The sequence below is a fragment of the Gracilinanus agilis genome, chromosome 5 (genome assembly GCF_016433145.1).
Source record: "Gracilinanus agilis isolate LMUSP501 chromosome 5, AgileGrace, whole genome shotgun sequence".
Classification (NCBI taxonomy): Eukaryota; Metazoa; Chordata; class Mammalia; order Didelphimorphia; family Didelphidae; genus Gracilinanus; species Gracilinanus agilis.
In genome coordinates, this window is record NC_058134.1 from 309,529,905 (window position 1) to 309,548,799 (window position 18,895).

The following is an 18,895-nucleotide window of genomic DNA, read 5'->3' on the forward strand; positions in this document are numbered from 1 at the left end:
TAAGGAAGGGGACTAGGGGGAATGATTAAAAACAAAACTCTGGTATAGAAGGAAATAGTGAAAGAAGAAAGGGCAGGACAAAGAAAGAGAATCAAAATGTTGGTGAACATACAGTTGATAATTATAACTCTGAAGGTAAATGGGATGAACTTGCCCATAAAATGGATGCAAATAGCAGAGTGGATTAGAAACCAAAATCCAACTATATGTTGTCTACAAGAAACACAAATGAAGCAAGTAGACATGCATAGAGTAAAACGTTTTAAAAAAGGCTAGAGCAAAATCTATTGGGCTTCAACTGAGAAAAAGAAGGCAGGAGTTGCAATCATGATTTCTGACAAAGCTAAAGTAAAAATAGATCTAGTTAAAAGAGATAAGGAAGATAATTACATCCTGATAAAAGGCAGTATAACAATGAGAAAATAGCAGTTCTCAACATGTATGCACCAAATGGTATAGCATCTAAATTTCTGAAGGAGAAACTGGCAGAGCTCAAGGAAGAAATAGATAGTAAAACAATACTAGTAGGAAACCTGAACTTTCCCCTATCAGATCTAGATAAATCAAACCAAAAAATAAATAAGAAAGAGGTAAGAGAGGTGAATGAAATCCTAGAAAAATTAGAGTTAATAGATATGTAGAGAAAAATAAATAGGGACAAAAAGGAATATACCTTCTTTTCAGCAGCACATGGTACATTCACAAAGATTGACCATGTACTAGGGCATATTAACATTGTAAACAAATGCAAAAGAGGAGAAATAATAAATGCAACCTTCTCAGATCATAATGCAATAAAAATAATAATAAGTAAGGGTACATGGATAGGCAAATCAAAAACTAATTGGAAACTAAATAATATGATTCTCCAAAATCAGTTAGTTGAAGAACAAATCATAGAAAAAATTAACAATTTCATAGAAGAGAATGACAATGATGAAATATCCTACCAAAATACTGAGGGGGAAATTTATATCTTTGAGCTCATACATTAACAAATTAGGGAGGGCAAAGATCAATGAATTGGGCATGCAAATCAAAAAACTAGAAAGTGAACAAATTAAAAATCCCCAGATGAAAACTAAATTAGAGAACATAGAAATTCAAGGAGAAATTAATAAAATCAGAAGTAAAAGAACTATTGAATTAATAAATAAGACCAGAAGCTGGTACTTTGAAAACACAAATAAAATTGGCAAAGTACTGGTCAATCTAATTAAAAAAAAAAAAGGAAAGAAGAAAACCAAATTAACAGTATCAAGATGAAAAGGGAGACCTCACTTCTAATGAAGAGGAAATTAAGGCAATCATTAAAAATATTTTGCCCAATTATATGGCAATAAATATAACAATCTAGATGATATGGATGAATATTTACAAAAATATAAATTGCATAGATTAACAGCAGAAGAAATAGAATACTTAAATAATCCCATATCAGAAAAAGAAATTGAACAAACCATCAAAGAACTCCCTAAGAAAAAATCCCCAGGACCAGATGGATTTATAAGTGAATTCTATCAAACATTCACAGAACAACTAATCCCAATACTATACAAATTATTTGACATAATAAGCAAAGAAGGAGTTCTACCAAATTCCTTTTAGGACACAAATATGGTACGAATCCCAAAGCCAGGTAGACCAAAAATAGAAAGAAAACAATCTCCTTAATGAACATAGATGCAAAAATCTTAAACAGAATACTAGCAAAAAGACTCCAGCAAGTGATCATGAGGGTTATCCATCATGATCAAGTGGGATTTATACCAGGAATGCAAGGATGGTTCAACATTAGGAAAACCATCCACATAATTGACTATGTCAATAAGCTAACAAACAAAAATGACATGATTATTTCAATAGATGCTGAAAAAGCCTTTGACAAAATACAACACCCATTCCTATTGAAAACACTAGGAAGTATAGGAATAGAACAACATTTCTTAAAAATAATAAACAGTATATATCTAAAACCATCAACAAACATCATCTGCAATGGGGATAAATTAGAAGCCTTCCCAATAAGATCAGGTGTGAAACAAGGATGCCAATCATCACCTCTATTATTTAACATTGTACTAGAAACACTAGCAGTAGCAATTAGAGAAGAAAAAGAAATCGAAGATATTAAAACAGACAATGAGGAGACCAAGCTATCACTCTCTGCAGATGATATGGTGGTCTACTTAAAAAATCCTAGAGAATCAACTAAAAAGCTAGTGGAAATAATCAATAACGTTAGCAAAGTTGCAGGATACAAAATAAATGCACATAAATCATTAGCATTTCTACATATTTCCAACACATCACAGCAGCAAGAGTTAGGAAGGGAAACACCATTTAAAATCACCCTAGACAATATGAAATACTTAGAAATCTATCTACCAAAAACAAACACAGGAATTATATGAATACCACTATGAAACACTTTCCAAACAATTAAAACTAGATCTAAACAATTGATTGCTCATAGGTAGGATGAACTAACATAATAAAAATGACCATTCTACCCAAATTAATTTGCTTATTTAGTGTCATACCTTTCAAACTACCAAGAAACTTTTTTACTGAATTAGAAAAAACTGTAACAAAGTTCATTTGGAATAACAAAAGATCAAGAATATCAAGGGAAATAATGAAAAAAAAAAGTGAAGGAAGGTGGCCTAACAGTAACAGATCTTAAACTGTACTATAAAGCAACGGTCATCAAAACAATATGGTACTGGCTAAGAGACAGAAAGGAGGATCAGTGGAATAGAGTTGGGGTAAGTGACATCAACAAAACAGTGTATGATAAACCCAAAGAGCCCAACTTTTGGGACAAAAACCCACTATTTCACAAAAGCTGCTGGGAAAATTGGAAAACAATATGGGAGAGATTAGGTTTTGATCAATACCTCACACCCTACACCAAGATAAATTCAGAATGAGCGAATGACTTGAATATAAATAAGGAAACTGTAAGTAAATTAAGTGAACACAGAATAGTATACTTGTCAGATCTCTGGGAAAGGAAAGATTTTAAAACCAAGCAAGAGTTAGAAAAAAATTAGAAAATATACAATAAATAATTTTGAGTATATTAAATTTAAAAGTTTTTGTACAAACAAAAACAATGCAACCAAAATCAGAAGGGAAACAATAAACTGGGAAAAAATCTTTATAACAAAAAACTCTGATAGAGGTCTAATTACTCAAATATACAAGGAGCTAAATCAATTGTATAAAAAAATCAAGCCATCCCCCATATGATAAATGGGCAAGGGACATGAATAGGTAATTTTCAGATAAAGAAATCAAAACTATCAATAAGCACATGAGAAAGTGTTCTAAATCTCTAATAATTAGAGAAATGCAATTCAAAACAACTCTGAGGTATCACCTCACACCTAGCAGATTGGCTAAAATGATAGCAGGTGAGAATAATAAATGTTGGAAGGGATGTGGCAAAATTGGGACATTGATGCATTGTACCACCCCACCAAGAGATTGACTATTATGAGAGAAAAGAAAAATGACAAAACTTGGGAGGGGATATGGGAAAGCTGGGCCACAAATACACTGTTGGAGGAGTTGTGAACTGATTCAGTCATTCAGAAGAACAACTTGGACCTATGCCCAAAAAGCTATAAAACAATACACGCCCTTTGATCCAGCAATAATATTACGAAGTGTATATGCCAAAGGGGTAAAAAACAAACAAACAGGGGAAAGATCCATATGTACAAGAATATTTAAAGCAGCTCTTTTTGTTGGGGCAAAGATTTGGAAAGTGAGGGGATACCCATCTGAATGGCTGACTATGATAGAAATGAAATACTATTGTGCTATAAGAAATGATGAGTAGGAGAAACTAAAAAAAACAACAAACAAACAAACCTGGAAAGACATCCATGAACTGAAGCAGAGTGAAATGAGCAGAACCAGGAGAACATTGAACAGTGATAGGAACTATAGAAAGAACAATTGTGAATGCCTTGGTTATTCTCAGCAATACAATGATTCAAAACAATTCCATTAGGACTCAGGATAAAAAATGTCATCTTCCAGAAAAAGAACTCCTGGAGTCTGAATCCAGACCCAAGCAAACTTTTTTCACTTTCTTAATTTTTTTATTCGTGTTTCCTTCCACAAAAGGATTAATATGGAAAATGGTTTACATGATTGCACATGTAAAATCTATGTGAAATTGCTTACCTATTGGGGGAGGAAAGAAGGGAGAGAGTTTGAGACTGACTCAAAATTCTTTTTGAAATATTGGAAACTGTTTTGACACCTAAATGGAGGGAAATTAAATTTAAAAATAATAATAGATGTTTCTTGTACATTTAAGATCTACTTCATGGGGATGTTGTGGTTACATACAAGAAACCATTTTACCTAAACTTGAGAGATTCGGGTTGCCATTTTAATGAGTTTCCCATTTTTCATTATCTATGGAAAAGTCCACACAAATACTGTGACAAAGAGATAATACAGCAGGTATACATAGAAGTAGAAGGATGTAAAGAAGATTGGATGTAAAATCAAAAGACCAGATTCAAATCCCAGTTCTTCCCTTATCCATGTAAACCTGGGAAAGTCATATTAAACACCCCCTCCCCAATGGTTTGTCTACTTCCTAGAAAATGACTGTATAAGAGTAGATGGGGGGGGGGGCAGGCAGCTGGGTAGCTCAGTGGATTGAGAGCCAGACCTAGAGATGGGAGGTCCTGGGTTCAAATCTGACCTGTGGCACTTCCTAGCTGTGTGACCCTGGGCAAGTCACTTGACCCCCATTGCCCACCCTTACCAGTCTTCTGCCTTGGAGCCAATACATAGTATTGCCTCCAAGTCAGAAGGTCAGGGTTAAAAAAAAAAAAAGAGTAGATCAAGGATTTTTCCCCTTTTGTGTGTCTTAAGACTCCTCTGGTAGTCAGACTGGCAAGGCCTAGGGTCCTCTTCTCAGAATCGTGTTTTTAAATGCATAAAATATATAAGATTACAAAAGAAACCAAAGGTTGGTAAATGCAAAGTTGTCATTTTTATCTCATTCGAGTTCATTAAAATTTATCCATTGACCCCAGGTTAAGAATCCCTGGACTAAGACAGCTACGTAGCACAGTGAATAGAGCACCAGACCTGGAGTCAGACCTGTCAGACCTGGGCTTAAATCTGGTCTCAAAAACTTTCTAGCTGTGTGACATTGAGCAAGTCACTTAACTCCCTTTGTTTAAATCTAGCCCTTGACAGAAAGTAAAAGTTTTTAAAAAGGAGGAGGGGGAAGGGGGAAGAAAAATCCTTGGACTAGCTTTTCTGACATTCTTTTCAAAATACAATCAATCTGGAAGAAAAAAAAAAGTCAGTTGGCAACTGACTAAAAAAATTAGTGAAGAATCAGTAACACCTTGTGGTGAAAAGTGTCAAAGTCACCGGGAGATTGAGAAGCCCAGAAAGCTTTGTAAACTCACTGATACAAAGAAAGGGCAGTCAGCCTACAGCAGTGATGGGCAAACTACAGCTGGAAGGCCAGATGTGGCCCCCTGAAATGTTCTATCCCAGCAGTGTGACATTCTTCCTAATCTGATGAATACAACGAGTAGGATACAATACAATGAATCTTCGAAAGAGTTGCCTTAGAAGCAGACTGACAGATGAGCATTTCATTTCCTTTGGCCCCTCTTTCAAAAGTTTGCCCATACTGGCCTAGAGTCATCTTCCCGATTTCAAATTCAACCTCAGATACTTCCTAGCTGTGGGATCCTGGACAAGTAATTCAAACCTGTTTGCCTCTGTAAAATAAGCTGGAGAAGGAAGTGGCAAACCTTTCCAGCATCCCTACCAAGGAAACCCAAACAGGGTCAGGGAGAGTCCAACCCAAATGAACAACAAACCAACAGTCTACCATAATAGAAGTCCATTGGTTGCAGAACCCAGTTCATTAAAGGGAAAAGGCATCTGAGCATTAAATCATAAAAGCTCAAGCTACCCTAGAGTTTGTTTTGTTCTCTGGCCTTTTTATCAGCTCCCCTTTCCTTACAATCATTTGCTCACCCATTTCATCTCTGTTTGAATCAATTATAAGACCCAATTTTGGGTGATGGACTCAGAAAGGGCAAAGAGGCCAAGGGATCATTGAGTGTTGAAGGGAGATCTGAATCTAAATGAATGTAGACACTGAGTGTTGGGTTCTGGGGACTGGGGGTAGGCTAGGAACAGAAGAGGGGCTTGGATGGGGAAGAAGGGGCCCAGGGAAAGGATTGAGGCTCAGGAGTTGAGGCAGGGCTTAGCATTCAGGCCAACTAGTTAATAAAGGAAGTATTGGGTGAGGATTCTCCCCAGAGCCTAGCACACAAGACAGAGTACTGAGAACAAGAACTGGTTTACTTTTATGTCCCCAGGGCTTAGTGTCTGGCACACAGTAGGCACCTGAATGAATGGATAACTGCAGAAAGAGCAAGGGAGGATATGAAGGCAGAGCTGAGGCTGGGAAGCCTGGGTGCCAGGAAAGGGCAGGGCAGGGGGCACCTGGAATCCTGGCAGAGAAAAGGCAGGAATGGGGCTGAAGTGGGGTGGGGGCGCTCCCAGAAGTTTGCTTCTGGAAACTCTGAAAAGGGGCCTGTTATACAAAGTACAGAGGGAGGGCTGAGGACCCTGCCTGGCCACAAAGAGAAAGGTCCCAGTGGGCTTATCTCAGGGGGCTCCAGGCTTGGAATCTGTTAAGACTTGCCCCCCAAAGTCCATCCCAGACACTTTCTGTGTGGCCCTTGGCAGATCCACCTCTGTAAAGTGGGAAGAACACAAATACTCCCCATTCTCTCACTCATGGGGTGGCAGAACGTGCGTGTGTACAGACGCAGAGTGTCCAGAAAGCTCGCGAGACTTCCAGCAATGGGGGGTGGGGGGTGGCGGGGGACACATGGAAGCTGTAACAATAGAGAAACGGAGAGAAGCACAGATCACAGCCTTAGGCAAGAGGCAGGGCCACAGGGAGTAGAAAAGAAGTTTGCAGGCCCTACAGGGAAGGCGCATGCGCCAGAGTGGAGGAAGTGAAGACAAAACTCGCGTGCAATGGAAAACAGAAAGACGAGGCCCTTAGTGGAGAACCGCACCGAGACCCCACTCGAGGGCTGCAGCAGCTCCAGGGCACAGGCCAGGCAGAGGCGCGGCGGCCCGGAGAGCAGCCACCGCGGGTCGTGCCGGAAATGGGCCCGCTCGTAAAGCAGCAGCGCCGCTCCTGCGGCTTCCTCGTCCCTCCCCTCCATCCGAGCCTTGGAACCACCGGTCGCCTCAGCACAAGTGGAACAGGATATACACGCGCGCACTTGGCCTCGCTGTGTGGTGGCTCTGCGCAGTCGCACTCAGCGGGGCCAATTGCGCCTGCGCAGAGCTGCCCCCATTGCCTCCTAACTGGGAGAATGGGATCTGCGCAAGCAGTGGGGCCAAATGCACCTGCGCGTCTGGCGGTGCTTCGTGGTCATGTGGGCTACGAGCCACGTGTCTGGAGAGGTTTGAAAGGCCGTGGGATCCCTCGGAGCACAGCCAGGCAGAGCCGCAGCCCTGGAAGGCCTCTAAAGGGCAGCCAGTTCTGCCTACCTACACCACAGGGACTCTCAGTAAGGGCGAGGATCCGCAGATCAGGGGGTGTGGCCTTGGTCCCTGGGGCTTCGGGGAAACGCAGCTCTGGGGTGGGGGCGGGGCGGGGCGGGGCGGGCCAGTCGTGGCAGGTTCAGGGCCAAGCAAACTAGAGCTAAGAATTCAGTCTACAGTGAGCATCTATTAGGCGCCCATACTGTGACACGACCGGGTCGTCCACTGAAAATTGTAGACTCAAAACCAGGCATAGAGTCTCCACCCTTAAGGAGTTCTAGACAGAAGTTGGAGAAAACAATACAACAAAGACACCAGGACTAGGGGGTAGGGAAAGGCTTCCTATTTGAGCTGGGACCTGAAACGGGCTGGGGGTGGGGGAGCTCAAGAGATGGAGAGCCAGGCCTGAAGACCAGAGGTCTTGGGTTCAAATTTGGCCTCAGATTCCTAGCCGTGTGACCCTGAGCAAGTCACTTAACCCCAACTGTCTAAGACAGAAGGTATGAATTTAAATTTAAAAGGGGGGAGTGGAGAGAAGAGCATAGTGAGAGCATTCTAGGCATGAGTGGCAGCCAGAGAAAATGCTGAGACTCAGTGACAAAGGATCTTGTTTCAAGAACAGCCAGAATGTCCCATGTCACTGGGTTGAAGAATATCTCTGTTAAGGAGTAAGGTATAAGAAGACTACAGGGGGCAGCTGGGTAGCTCAGTGGATTGAGAGCCAGGCCTAGAGACAGGAGGTCCTGGGTTCACATCTAGCCTCAGACACTTCCTAGCTGTGTGACCCTGGACAAGTCACTTGACCCCCATTGCCTAGCCCTTACTGCTCTTCTGCCTTGGAGCCAATAGCCAATACACAGTATTGACTCAAAGATGGAAGGTAAGAGTTTAAAAATAATAATAATAATAAAAGAAGACTGCAGAGCTAGGAGGGGCCTTGGTTATAAAGAGCTTTAACTGCCAGAAGGAACCTCTGCCCTCAGAGAGCTTACATTACTTTTTTTTTTTTAATCTTACACCTGACCCTTTATTTCCAGTCCATCTGAGACTCTATCACATAATGCTTCTTTTGATGCTTAGGTAACTTAAACTCTAAAGGCCAAGGGAACTGATGAGATCACCAAGCACAATAACATCAAGAGGAAAGAGGTGGCAGGATAGAGCCCTAGAGGACACTCACAGAAACTAGGCATGACCTAGAAGATCCAGTCAAGGAGGAGACAGCCAAGTGGTTCAGTGGTTAGAGAGCCTAGGCCCACAGTTGGGAGGACCTGGGTTCAACTCTGACCTTGAGTTTTTTGTTTATTTTTTTACCAAAAAAAAAAAAGCAGACTTTAATTTGAATCATCACACAAAGTATCTGCAGCTCAGCTTGAGCTTGGGGGCCCAAGCAGGAGCCCACAGCCAGTTTTCCAATTAATTCAAACGATCCAGAGAGACCCCCAAGTCCATCAGGTGAAAAAAGAACAACTGCTCAGAGAATGGGGCCTTGCCTCACTGATCTCTTCTCATCAACGCCTAGGCCATGCCAGTCAGGAAGTGGGAAGGCAGCAAAACCTCCTTAGGCAGCTCAGAAAACCAGTTTCCTCATCAGGAGGTACACTGTGAAGTCTACTTCGAAGCCATGCAAGTTGTTGGCATGTCCTTGAAGTCTCATGTGAACCAGTAAGTAAGTCCTGGTGTGCAGATTCCTTCTAGCCTCTCTCACTGACTTAAGTGGCTCAACTGGTCACACTGACAGCAGGAATCTCTAGGGAGCCTTCCTGTGCTGCCATGCCCTGTGGACTGAGCATTTTTCTAACCCAATGGCTGTCAAAGGCAAGACCTGGGCCCTGGGCTTCTTGACTCCAAGGGCAATGTTGCCTATTTAGTTTAGAATTTCCCAAAACAATCCTGCTCGGTGACCTGAAATCAGGACTTGAGTTCAAAACCAGCCTTATGTGTCCCTGGGCAAGTCACTTCATCTTGTTTGCCTTGGTTTCCTCATCTGTAAAGTGAACCAGAGAAGGAAACGGCAAATCATTCCATTCTCTCTGCCAGTCAGACATGACCGATGTAGATTAAGCCCTGCCTCTGTCATTTATAGTCTTCTTGAGATGTGCTGGGTGCTGAGACCTGCCTCAGATACCTAGGGGGCTTGGGGGGGGGATGGGCACACAACTGCCCAGGATCTACCAGACAGAGCTTGAACTCAAGACTTCTCTCTCCCTCTCCATTCTCTATGCTGATCCCTGAACTATCACCAATAATGTATTGTGGAGAAACTTTCTAGAGGCTTCTGGACCCAGGAACTTGGAGCCATGGAGTGTCAGAGCCAAAAACTGACACCAGGTCTCCTGATTCTAGTAATACATTCATTCTCCTAAGCAGCTAGCATTTCTCTAGCTCTTGAAGATGTGCAAAGACCTTTCAATATGTTCTCTCATTTGCTCCTCATAACCTAGGAAGGAGGTTGCTATTATTGTCACCTCCTCTATTTTACAGATGAGGCAACTGAGGCAAGCAGAGGTGAAGAGACTTGTCCAGGGTCACCTGGCTAGAACAGGTCAGAGGCAGGATTTAGCCTCAGATCTTCCAGATTCCATCTCCTAAACTCTGTCCACAGTGCCACCTGGCGGCCTCTTAATCTTTTTTGGTCTTTAATCCCTCTTGACATTCTGAGGAAGCCTTTGCAGGCCTCAGAATCAGCTTTTTAATTGAATCAAAAAAAAAAAAACCCGTACATCAGATTAGAAAGAAAACCAGAAAAATGAAAAAGTCATTCAATCTTTTTATTTTTTTTATTCAATCTTTTTAAAAACCTTTTCCTTCTGTCTTAGTATCAGTTCTAAGACAAAATAGCAGCAAGGGCTCAGCAATCAGGTGTAAGGAATTAAAATTAAGGGTTTGCAGTGGAATTGTGCATCAGCTAAGGTGGGGTTTGGGGGTTTGGGGGAGAGGGAAAGAACATGAAACATATAACTATGGGAAAATATTCAAAATAAAAATAAAAAAAAATTAAGGGTTTGACTAAAATATATGAAAGTTATAAATAATATGGAAGTCAACAATTTAAAATATTATAGCTCAAGTCAAAATGACTTTCAGTAGTTTTTATTTACAAAATAGGTGGAGAGAATGAAAGTTGAGAAATACAAAAAGAGGATAGAGAAGATATTTAGCCTATCACATTAAATATTCCTCCAGTGCTCGACTCAGCCCCAGCACAACTTGTTAACTCTTGACCTTGACCAGAATTAATCTCTCTCCAGAAATCAGGAAAGGAAAGCCAAGCTATTCACTCACCCAAGTTCCCTCAAAAAGGCAGTTCAAGTTGAAGACTACAATGACCTGTCAAAGATGACTCCTGAAGTCGACCTCTAGCCCCCAGAAATTCAGGGCTTCTTATCTTACAGTGACTTCTTATCCCTTCCCCTCTTCATAGGGGCAAATCACAGCCTTCAAATTGTCTAGCACTGGGGTGGGGGGGCAGTGTATTGCAGGACCAACTTCTCAACCTCTGAAAGTGTAAACTCTTATCAAAAGGATTCACAATTTCCTGACTGGTTGAGTTGTTACCCACTTTAGCAAATGACTTGTGAACACTCTTAGTTAGTGTTTGGTGAGGTACTAAGTAGGGATACTAAAAGAAAGTCTGATTCACCCTTCATAGTCTGGTGAGGTACTAAGTAGAGGTATTTAAATTAATGTTAACAAAATGTTAATTCAAAATGGAAAAGAGAATAAAGAATTCCCTTTCACATAGGGTTAAGTGATTTGTCTAGGGTCACACAGCTAGGAAGTATCTGGGGTCAAATCTGAACCCAAGTCCTCCCAACTCCAGAGCTGGTACTTCTATCCACTGTGCTGCCTTACCTCACTGCCCCCGCAAATATTTTTCAAAAGCAAGTTCATAGGCTCTGGGTTTACAGAGGCCCTGTTCTATATGAAGTTAACAATGAAATGACTGGTAGCATTCTGTGAATTTGAAGCAAGTGGCTTCTCCTTGCTTGGGGAGCCTTGACCTTGCCACTTGTTTCCTCGGGCATTTGTAGATAATGTGCATTTCTCTTCATTGGTGTGATTTCAGTAAAATGGAAAGGACAGAAGAAGGCCTTGGGAGGAAACTCCCAGGACCCAGGATTCTACTTCTCTGGGGATCTTTCAGTCACTAGTTCTGATAAAGAAATGTTCCTTCCATCAATAAACTTTTTTTTTTTAGATTGTGATTATATATCTTTTCCTTTGTTAATATTTTATTTTTTCCAATAGTATACACAAATAATTTTTACCATTGGATCCCCAATTTCTGTTTCTTCCTTCCACTCCCCTTGAGATGGCAAGCAATTTAATAAAGATTATATATGAGCAGGCATGTAAATCATATTTCCATATTAGTCATATTGTGACAGAAAACACAGACCCCCCCCAAAAAAAAACCATAAAAAAAAGCATGCTTCAATCTGCATTCAGACTTCCTCAGTTCTTTCTCTAGAGCATTTTTTATCCTAGGCCCTTCAGGATTGTCTTGGATCTTTGTATTGCAGACAATAGCCAAGTCATTCACAATTGATCATTACAATGTTGGCTTACCCTGTTTCCCTGGTTCTGCTCACTTCACTCTGCATCAGTTCATGAAATCTTCCCAAGTTTTTCTGAAAGCATCCTGCTTGTCATTTCCCATAGCACAATAGTATTCCATCCTAATTAGCTACCTCAACTTCAGCAAGCTTTTATTAAGCTTTTCTTAGGTGCCAAGCCCAGTGCTGGGCTCTGAGAACCCAAGACAAAAATAGTCCCTGCCTTCTAGGAGCTGATGTCCATCTGCAGTGGGAGATGTGGCCACCTCTAAAGACATAGAACACCAACAAGAGATAGTCTGGCAAATGAGATCAGCAGGGCCCACTGGTTTTTGCAAACTGTGAGTCTATGCTGAGCATATCATAAATTGATCAGTCATGAAAATATTTCTCCTTGTCTGTACAAATGATTGGTAGCAGTACCTCTGAATGGATGCTGGGGCAACTTTTCTGTTGGACATAAAGGTTACAGGTCAATATCTGAAGCAAGATAACATTTGAAAAATAATGTCATGTCCAGGACTATCCAGAGGAACTTATGAGAAAGAAAGGTATCCATATTCAGAGAAAGAACTGTGGGAGCGGAAATGCAGAAGAAAAACATAGAATTGATCACATAGTGCGATAGGGATATGATTAGGGTTTTGATGTTAAAGGATTGCTCTACTGTAAATATGAATAACATGGAAATAGATTTTGAATAATGATACATGTATAACCCAATAGAACTGCTTGTCAGCTTTGCGGGGAGGGTGGGGAAGAAAGAGTTGGGGAGGAATCATGAATCATGTAACCATGGGAAAATATCCTAAATAAAAAAAGGGAAGAAAAAAAGAAAAGAAAAGTCATGTAATAGAACCTGACATCTTGAGTGATGTTGAGCCAAAGTATTATTTGGAGGAATTGAGGTTGTTTAAGCTGGAGAATGACAACACATCCCTATTAAAAACACTAGAAAGTATGGGTATAAATGAAGTCTTTCTTAAAATTATATGTGAAGCATCTACTTAAAACCATACAAGTATTATTTATAATGGGAAGAAACTAGAATAAGATCAGGAGAGAAACAAGGATGCCCGTGATCACCAATAATATTTAACATAGAGTTAGAAATGCTAGCAATAGCAATAAAAGAAGAAAAAAAATTGAAGGAATCAGAATGGGAAAAGAAGTAATAAAACTATCTCTTTGCAGATGACATGATGATATTATGTGGAAAATCCTAGAAGTTCAACTAAAAAGTTAATTGAAACTATCCATTTTTTTTTAGCAAAGTAGCAGGATGAAAAATAAACCCATATAAATCATCAGCATTTTTATATATTTCTTTTTTTTTTTTAAACCCTTACCTTCTGTCTTTAGAGTCAGTACTGTGTATTGGCTCCAAGGCAGAAGAGTGGTAAGGGTAGGCAATGGGGGTCAAGTGACTTGCCCAGGGTCACACAGCTGGGAAGTGTCTGAGGCCAGATTGGAACCTAAGACCTCCCGTCTCTAGGCCTGGCTCTCAATCCACTGAGCTACCCAGCTGCCCCCTATATATTTCTAACAAAGTCTTGCAAGAAGAGATACTCTACTTAAAATAACCAAAGATAGAATAAAATACCTGGGAGTATAATACACCTACCAAAATAAACCCAGGAACTACATGAACCCAAATTATAAAACACTTATTTTTTTTTTAAAACCCTTACCTTCAACACTGTGTATTAGTTCTAAAGTAGAAGAGTGGTAAGGGCTAGGCAGTTAAGTGACTTGCCCAGGATCACATAGCTAAGTGTCTGAGGCAAGATTTGAATCTAGGACTTCCTGTCTCTAAGCCTGGCTTTCAATCCACAGAGCCACCTAGCTGCCCTCCTATAAAACACTTTTTACACAAATAAAGTCAAATCAAAATAATTGGAGAAATATTAATCATTCATGGATGGGCAAAGCCAACATTATTAAAACAACAATCCTACCTAAACCTACTTATTCAATGTCATCCTAATTAAATTACTGAAAAATTATTTTCTTGAGTTAGAAAAAATAAAATTCATTTAGAAGAACAAAAGATCAAAAAATTTAATGAAGAAAAAAGGTAAAGCAAGGAGACCTGTTAGTACCAGATTTTAAATTGTATTATTAAGGAGTAATTATCCAAACTCTTAAATACAACAAACAGCAGTAAAAGATCATAGTAACTTTGTATTTGACAAAAAATTATCATAGCTTTCTTGTATTTGACAAAAGCATAGATTTCTATGTGCCTCTGGTTTTGTAAAGGTGAAAATTAATGGTTGGACAATGATTATATAAAATACTGGTTGCCAGTATTTATTATATCTTGAGTCAGAAATTTATTTGCAAATGTATATAAGAGAAAAAACAATAAAGAAGAGAAATGTGAGGGGGTTAGAGAGGTTATCTTTCCTACCAACCTAACTGTTTTACTCTGGGTCTGCTTAATCCAGGCAGAGATTAATTAGCTCTCAACCAGGAAGGCTGGTAACTACAAGACATTCTCCAAGATGGAGGCTAGTCTCTTAGGAAACTAGGAAAGGAATCAGCTTTTCACTCCCCCAACAAAGTAGTCTAGGAATCAGAGTCTAAATTGAAGCTGAGCTTAGAGCCATGATCCAAGCCACAGTCTCCAGCGAAGCTCCCTCAGAAGACTTTCCCCAGTCAGAAGACTCTCTCCAGAAGACAATCTCTTCAGACTATCTTCTCAAAAACAATCTGCTCTGAGGGAGTTCAGGGCTTGCTTTTATGGTGCTGAAGGTGTCAACTCTGATCATACGATTCACAAGTTTGGAATCCATACCTCTCATCCTCTGAAGGTGTAAACTCTTATCAAAGGATTCACAAGTTTCTGGAGTTGTCACCCATTTTAGTAAGTGACTTTCAAACTCCTCTATTTCAAGCTTTTTGTTGGTTAAATAAAAAGGTAGACAAAGGAGAGTTAATCCTGTCTTCAGTCTAGGTACTGAAGTGAGTACTTAGTACAGTGAGGTACTAAGTAGGGATACTTAAGTTAGTATTAACTCAAGATAGATAGACAATAAAGAATTCTCTTTCACAGTTTGGGGGATAAGAAATCAGTATTTGGTAAAAATTGTGAGGACAACTGGAAAGCAGTTTGTCAGAAACTAGGTATAAACCAGTATCGTATACACCATTCACAAAGATCCAAATAGATACATATGTGATCTGGACCTAAAAGGAGATATCATAAGTAAAGCAGAAGAAAGGGGAACATGTTACCATCAGATTTATGGCTAGAAGAGGAATTCATGAGGCAACAAGAGGTGAAGAACATTGTGAAATATGAAATGGATAATTCTGAGTACATTAAATGGGAAAACTTTTGTACAAATAAATGTTGCCAAGATTAGAAAAATGGGAGGAAAAGCTGATAGAGATCCTCTCAGATGGAGATATAGAGGTTTCATCTCTGAAATATCTAGAAAACTTTGTTGAATTTATAAGAATAAGAGCCATACTCCCCCAGTTGATAAATGAGCAAAAGATATGAACAGACAATTTTCAGAGGACTAAATCAATGCCATATATGGGCATATGAAAAAATGTTCTAAATCACTCCTGATTGGTGAAATGCAAACAATTCTGAGTTACCATCTCATGCCCATCAGACTGGCTAAAATGACAGAAGGACCAGTGACAAATGTTGGAGGGGATTGGAAAAATGGGAACACTAATACATTGTTGGTGGAGCTGTGAACCAATCCAATCATTTTGGAGAGTAATTTGGAATTTAGAACTCCAAAGAGAGTTCTAAAACTATGTATGTCCTTAAACTCAGCAATACCATTCCCCAAGGAGATCAGGGGAAAAGGAAACTAATCTATATGTTCCAAACTCTTAAGAGCATCCCTCTTTGTGGCAGCAAAGAACTCGAAATCAAGAGAATGCCCATCAGTTGGGGAATGGCTGAACAAATTGTGGTATACAGTTGTGATGGAATACTACTGCGCCATAAGAGATTAAAAATGGCTGATTAAAAAAACAACAACATGGAAAGAACTAAATGGGATAATGGGCAGCAAAATGAGTAGAACCAAGAGAATATCACGCACAGCTACAGAATTAATACTAGAAGAATAAATTGTGACTGTTACCTGCAGAGAGTGAACTGAGAGGTGAAAAAAAGGACAGAGTTAATTTGTATTAAGCCTCCTGGACCATGCCTTTTATGATGCAGGGAGGGTGGGGAAGGGCTGGGACCCTTGTGGATAAATTCTATTAATTAGAAGGGGAAAAAAGGACCTTAAAAAAAGACACTGAACCCCATAAAAACCAAATGACTGTTTTGTGTTTGAGATAACAGATCCAGAGCTGGGAGGGGCGCAGAGGGCTTAGACCCAGACCAACCTTCCCATTTGACAAAGGAGGCCACTGAGGTCCAGTAAAGTCTAGCGATGTGCCCCTGGGCCCCTAGAAGCAGGGCCAGAAGCTATACTCTCTCCACTTGGCCCCACTGGAGGAAATGCCTGCTGACCAACTTCTTTCTTTAGGGGCCTCCTTCTAAGCAAGGCTGGCCAAGTTCTCAACATTCTGGAGAAGTCCACAGACCCATTCACAGCACCAAAGAAGATACTGAGGATTGCAAAGGAAATTCATTCTAGAGAAATCAAGATGTCATTTTAAATTAATCCAAGTTCCCAGACCCGAGCACCAGGAAAGTGGGGTTCTGACCATTCTGTGCTTCCTGTTCCCCATGTGCCCTTGGGCAGCTGGCATCCTCTTCTGTAAAGTGGGGGGTTGAACCTGGTGACTGCTGGGCCTAGTTCTGAGAGAGATTCTCTGTTCTAAGACCCCCTCAGCTGCAACATTCTGATCTCAGACATCTGGAAGTTTGACGTTCTGTGTTCTGACGTGTCCCGTCTTGTGGTCTTGTGATTGTGCAGTCCTGCCTGACTCTTATGATATCTTTTGTGGTTTTCTTGGCAGAGATACTGGGGGGCTGGGAGAGGTGGGGGTGGCCATTGCCTTCTCCAGCTCATTTTGCAAATGAGAAAAACTGAGGCCAAAGGGGTGAGGTGACTTGCCTAGAATCACACAGCTAGTCAGTCCGCGTCTGAGACTTAATCTGAACTTGGGAAGATGAATCCTCTTGATTCCCAGCTCAGTGTTCTGTCCACTGGGCCACCTAGCTGCCTGCCTCAGGATCACTCTCCTCTTGAAAGATGTAGACCTCTTCCAACTCTGACATTCTAGCCTGGCAAGCTCCTCCCAGCCTGAATATTCTGTTCAAGGCCCACCCAGCTGGCATACTTTGCCAACCTATATCACATGTTCCAAGGTCCTGACCATGACTTTCCAAGTTCTAGAACCCTTCTGCCTTGCAACCAGGAACATCGCCTCATGCAGAATTCTTCATGTAACCTCTTGATGGGAGAGAAAGGAGGAGAAGACAACGGAGGGCACACAACAACCAACAATAGTAATCATAATTGTCCCTTGGATCTGTGGGTACTTTGATATCCCCTGGGAGGCAACCACAGTGGTGGCCATTGTCCCATTTGACAGATGGAGAAACTGAGCTTCAGAAGGTAGAGGGGATTTGCTTAGGCTCACTCAGCTTAGCTCATAAGTACTCAATCCAGGGCTCGGCCCCCAATTCTGACTTAAAGCCTCAATGCTCACTTCCTGGTACCACCACAAGCACTTCACACAGCTCAGGGCCATCCAGCTAGTGTTTAGAAATCTGCTTTCCTTCATCCTTGGGAGAGTGTAAAGTGTTCCCCAGAGGTCTCTTCCCTGGCCCTATTAGGGTGTTATATCTGCCAGGTGACCCAGGTGACTGCTAGGGCAGTCCGGGAACTCCTGAGTGCAGATTGGACCTCAGACACTTACTGTGTGATCCTAGGCAAGGCACTACTTGCCCTCAGTAACCAGTTTGCCTCAGTTTCCTTATCTGTAAAATGAGGATAATAACGTGCCTAGGAAAATTGCTGGGAAGCTCCGATCCTAGTAAGTGCTCAATAAATGTTAACTCATACTATTAAGGCCTTGTCAGCTGTCCAGATGTTGCTCCTGGGAAGCATGGAATCTCTGGCTCTTGCCCACTGCTCTCCAAGGGAGACCAGGCCTCTCAGCTTAAGGAGGGGCAGAAGAAGGGCCTCAAAGCTGGTCATCCTGCTCTCCAGGCTCTGGGAGGCTACTGGCCTAGAAGAATTTTATGTACTTGCCCCTCCAATACTGCTGGTCAGGGGGCACTGTTTTTAGGTTCAGAACCAAAAAGCCGCTTCCTCGGGGCTCCCCTGCCTTCCCACCTAATGAAGCTACAAAAGACCACCCTAAACAAAGCCAACAGCGAGCAGACACTGTGAGTGAGCCCCTAGGCTAGGACGATCATTCCCTGAAGTCCCACAGGGTGGAGCAGGCTAGGGAACGACCCACTGAAAAGCCAGCTTCTTCCACTTCCAAAGTCTTTCTTTCTTTAGTTTTCCTCAGTTTCCCCACTTGTACAATGATGCCTTCTGTCTCTTTCATCATCAGTGATCCCACGTCTTCCTCCCAGAGAGCCGGCCCATATAACAAAGGGCATTTTTAGAGAGGGAAAGCCCTGTTGGCACAGCTGAGAACACATGGAGAAAGGTGGACAACCTGTGCGCCCGCGTGTCTGTGACATCCTCCCTGAGAATGGATGTCTCTCCTCTCCTGCCCTCCCAAGCTCAGGAGGCGACTCTCGGCCTGTCTGAGCGCCGAAGGGAGGGAAGCTCAGCATTCTCTCTCTCTCTCTCTCTCTCTCTCTCTCTCTCTCT

At 41.4% G+C, this 18,895-nt stretch overlaps 2 protein-coding genes across 2 annotated transcripts in view; one reads left to right on the forward strand and one right to left on the reverse strand.

The window, feature by feature from the left end:
* The window catches only part of MEI1 (meiotic double-stranded break formation protein 1), a 75,708-nt gene extending 68,461 nt beyond the window's left edge, over positions 1-7,247 (reverse strand). The window contains exon 1 of the mRNA XM_044679304.1: positions 7,095-7,247. Coding sequence (XP_044535239.1) covers positions 7,095-7,247 — 153 coding nt within the window. The remainder of the gene's footprint in view (positions 1-7,094) is intronic.
* A 153-nt stretch (positions 7,248-7,400) lies between these two features.
* The window catches only part of SNU13 (small nuclear ribonucleoprotein 13), a 16,941-nt gene continuing 5,446 nt past the window's right edge, over positions 7,401-18,895 (forward strand). The window contains exon 1 of the mRNA XM_044679305.1: positions 7,401-7,491. Coding sequence (XP_044535240.1) covers positions 7,401-7,491 — 91 coding nt within the window. The remainder of the gene's footprint in view (positions 7,492-18,895) is intronic.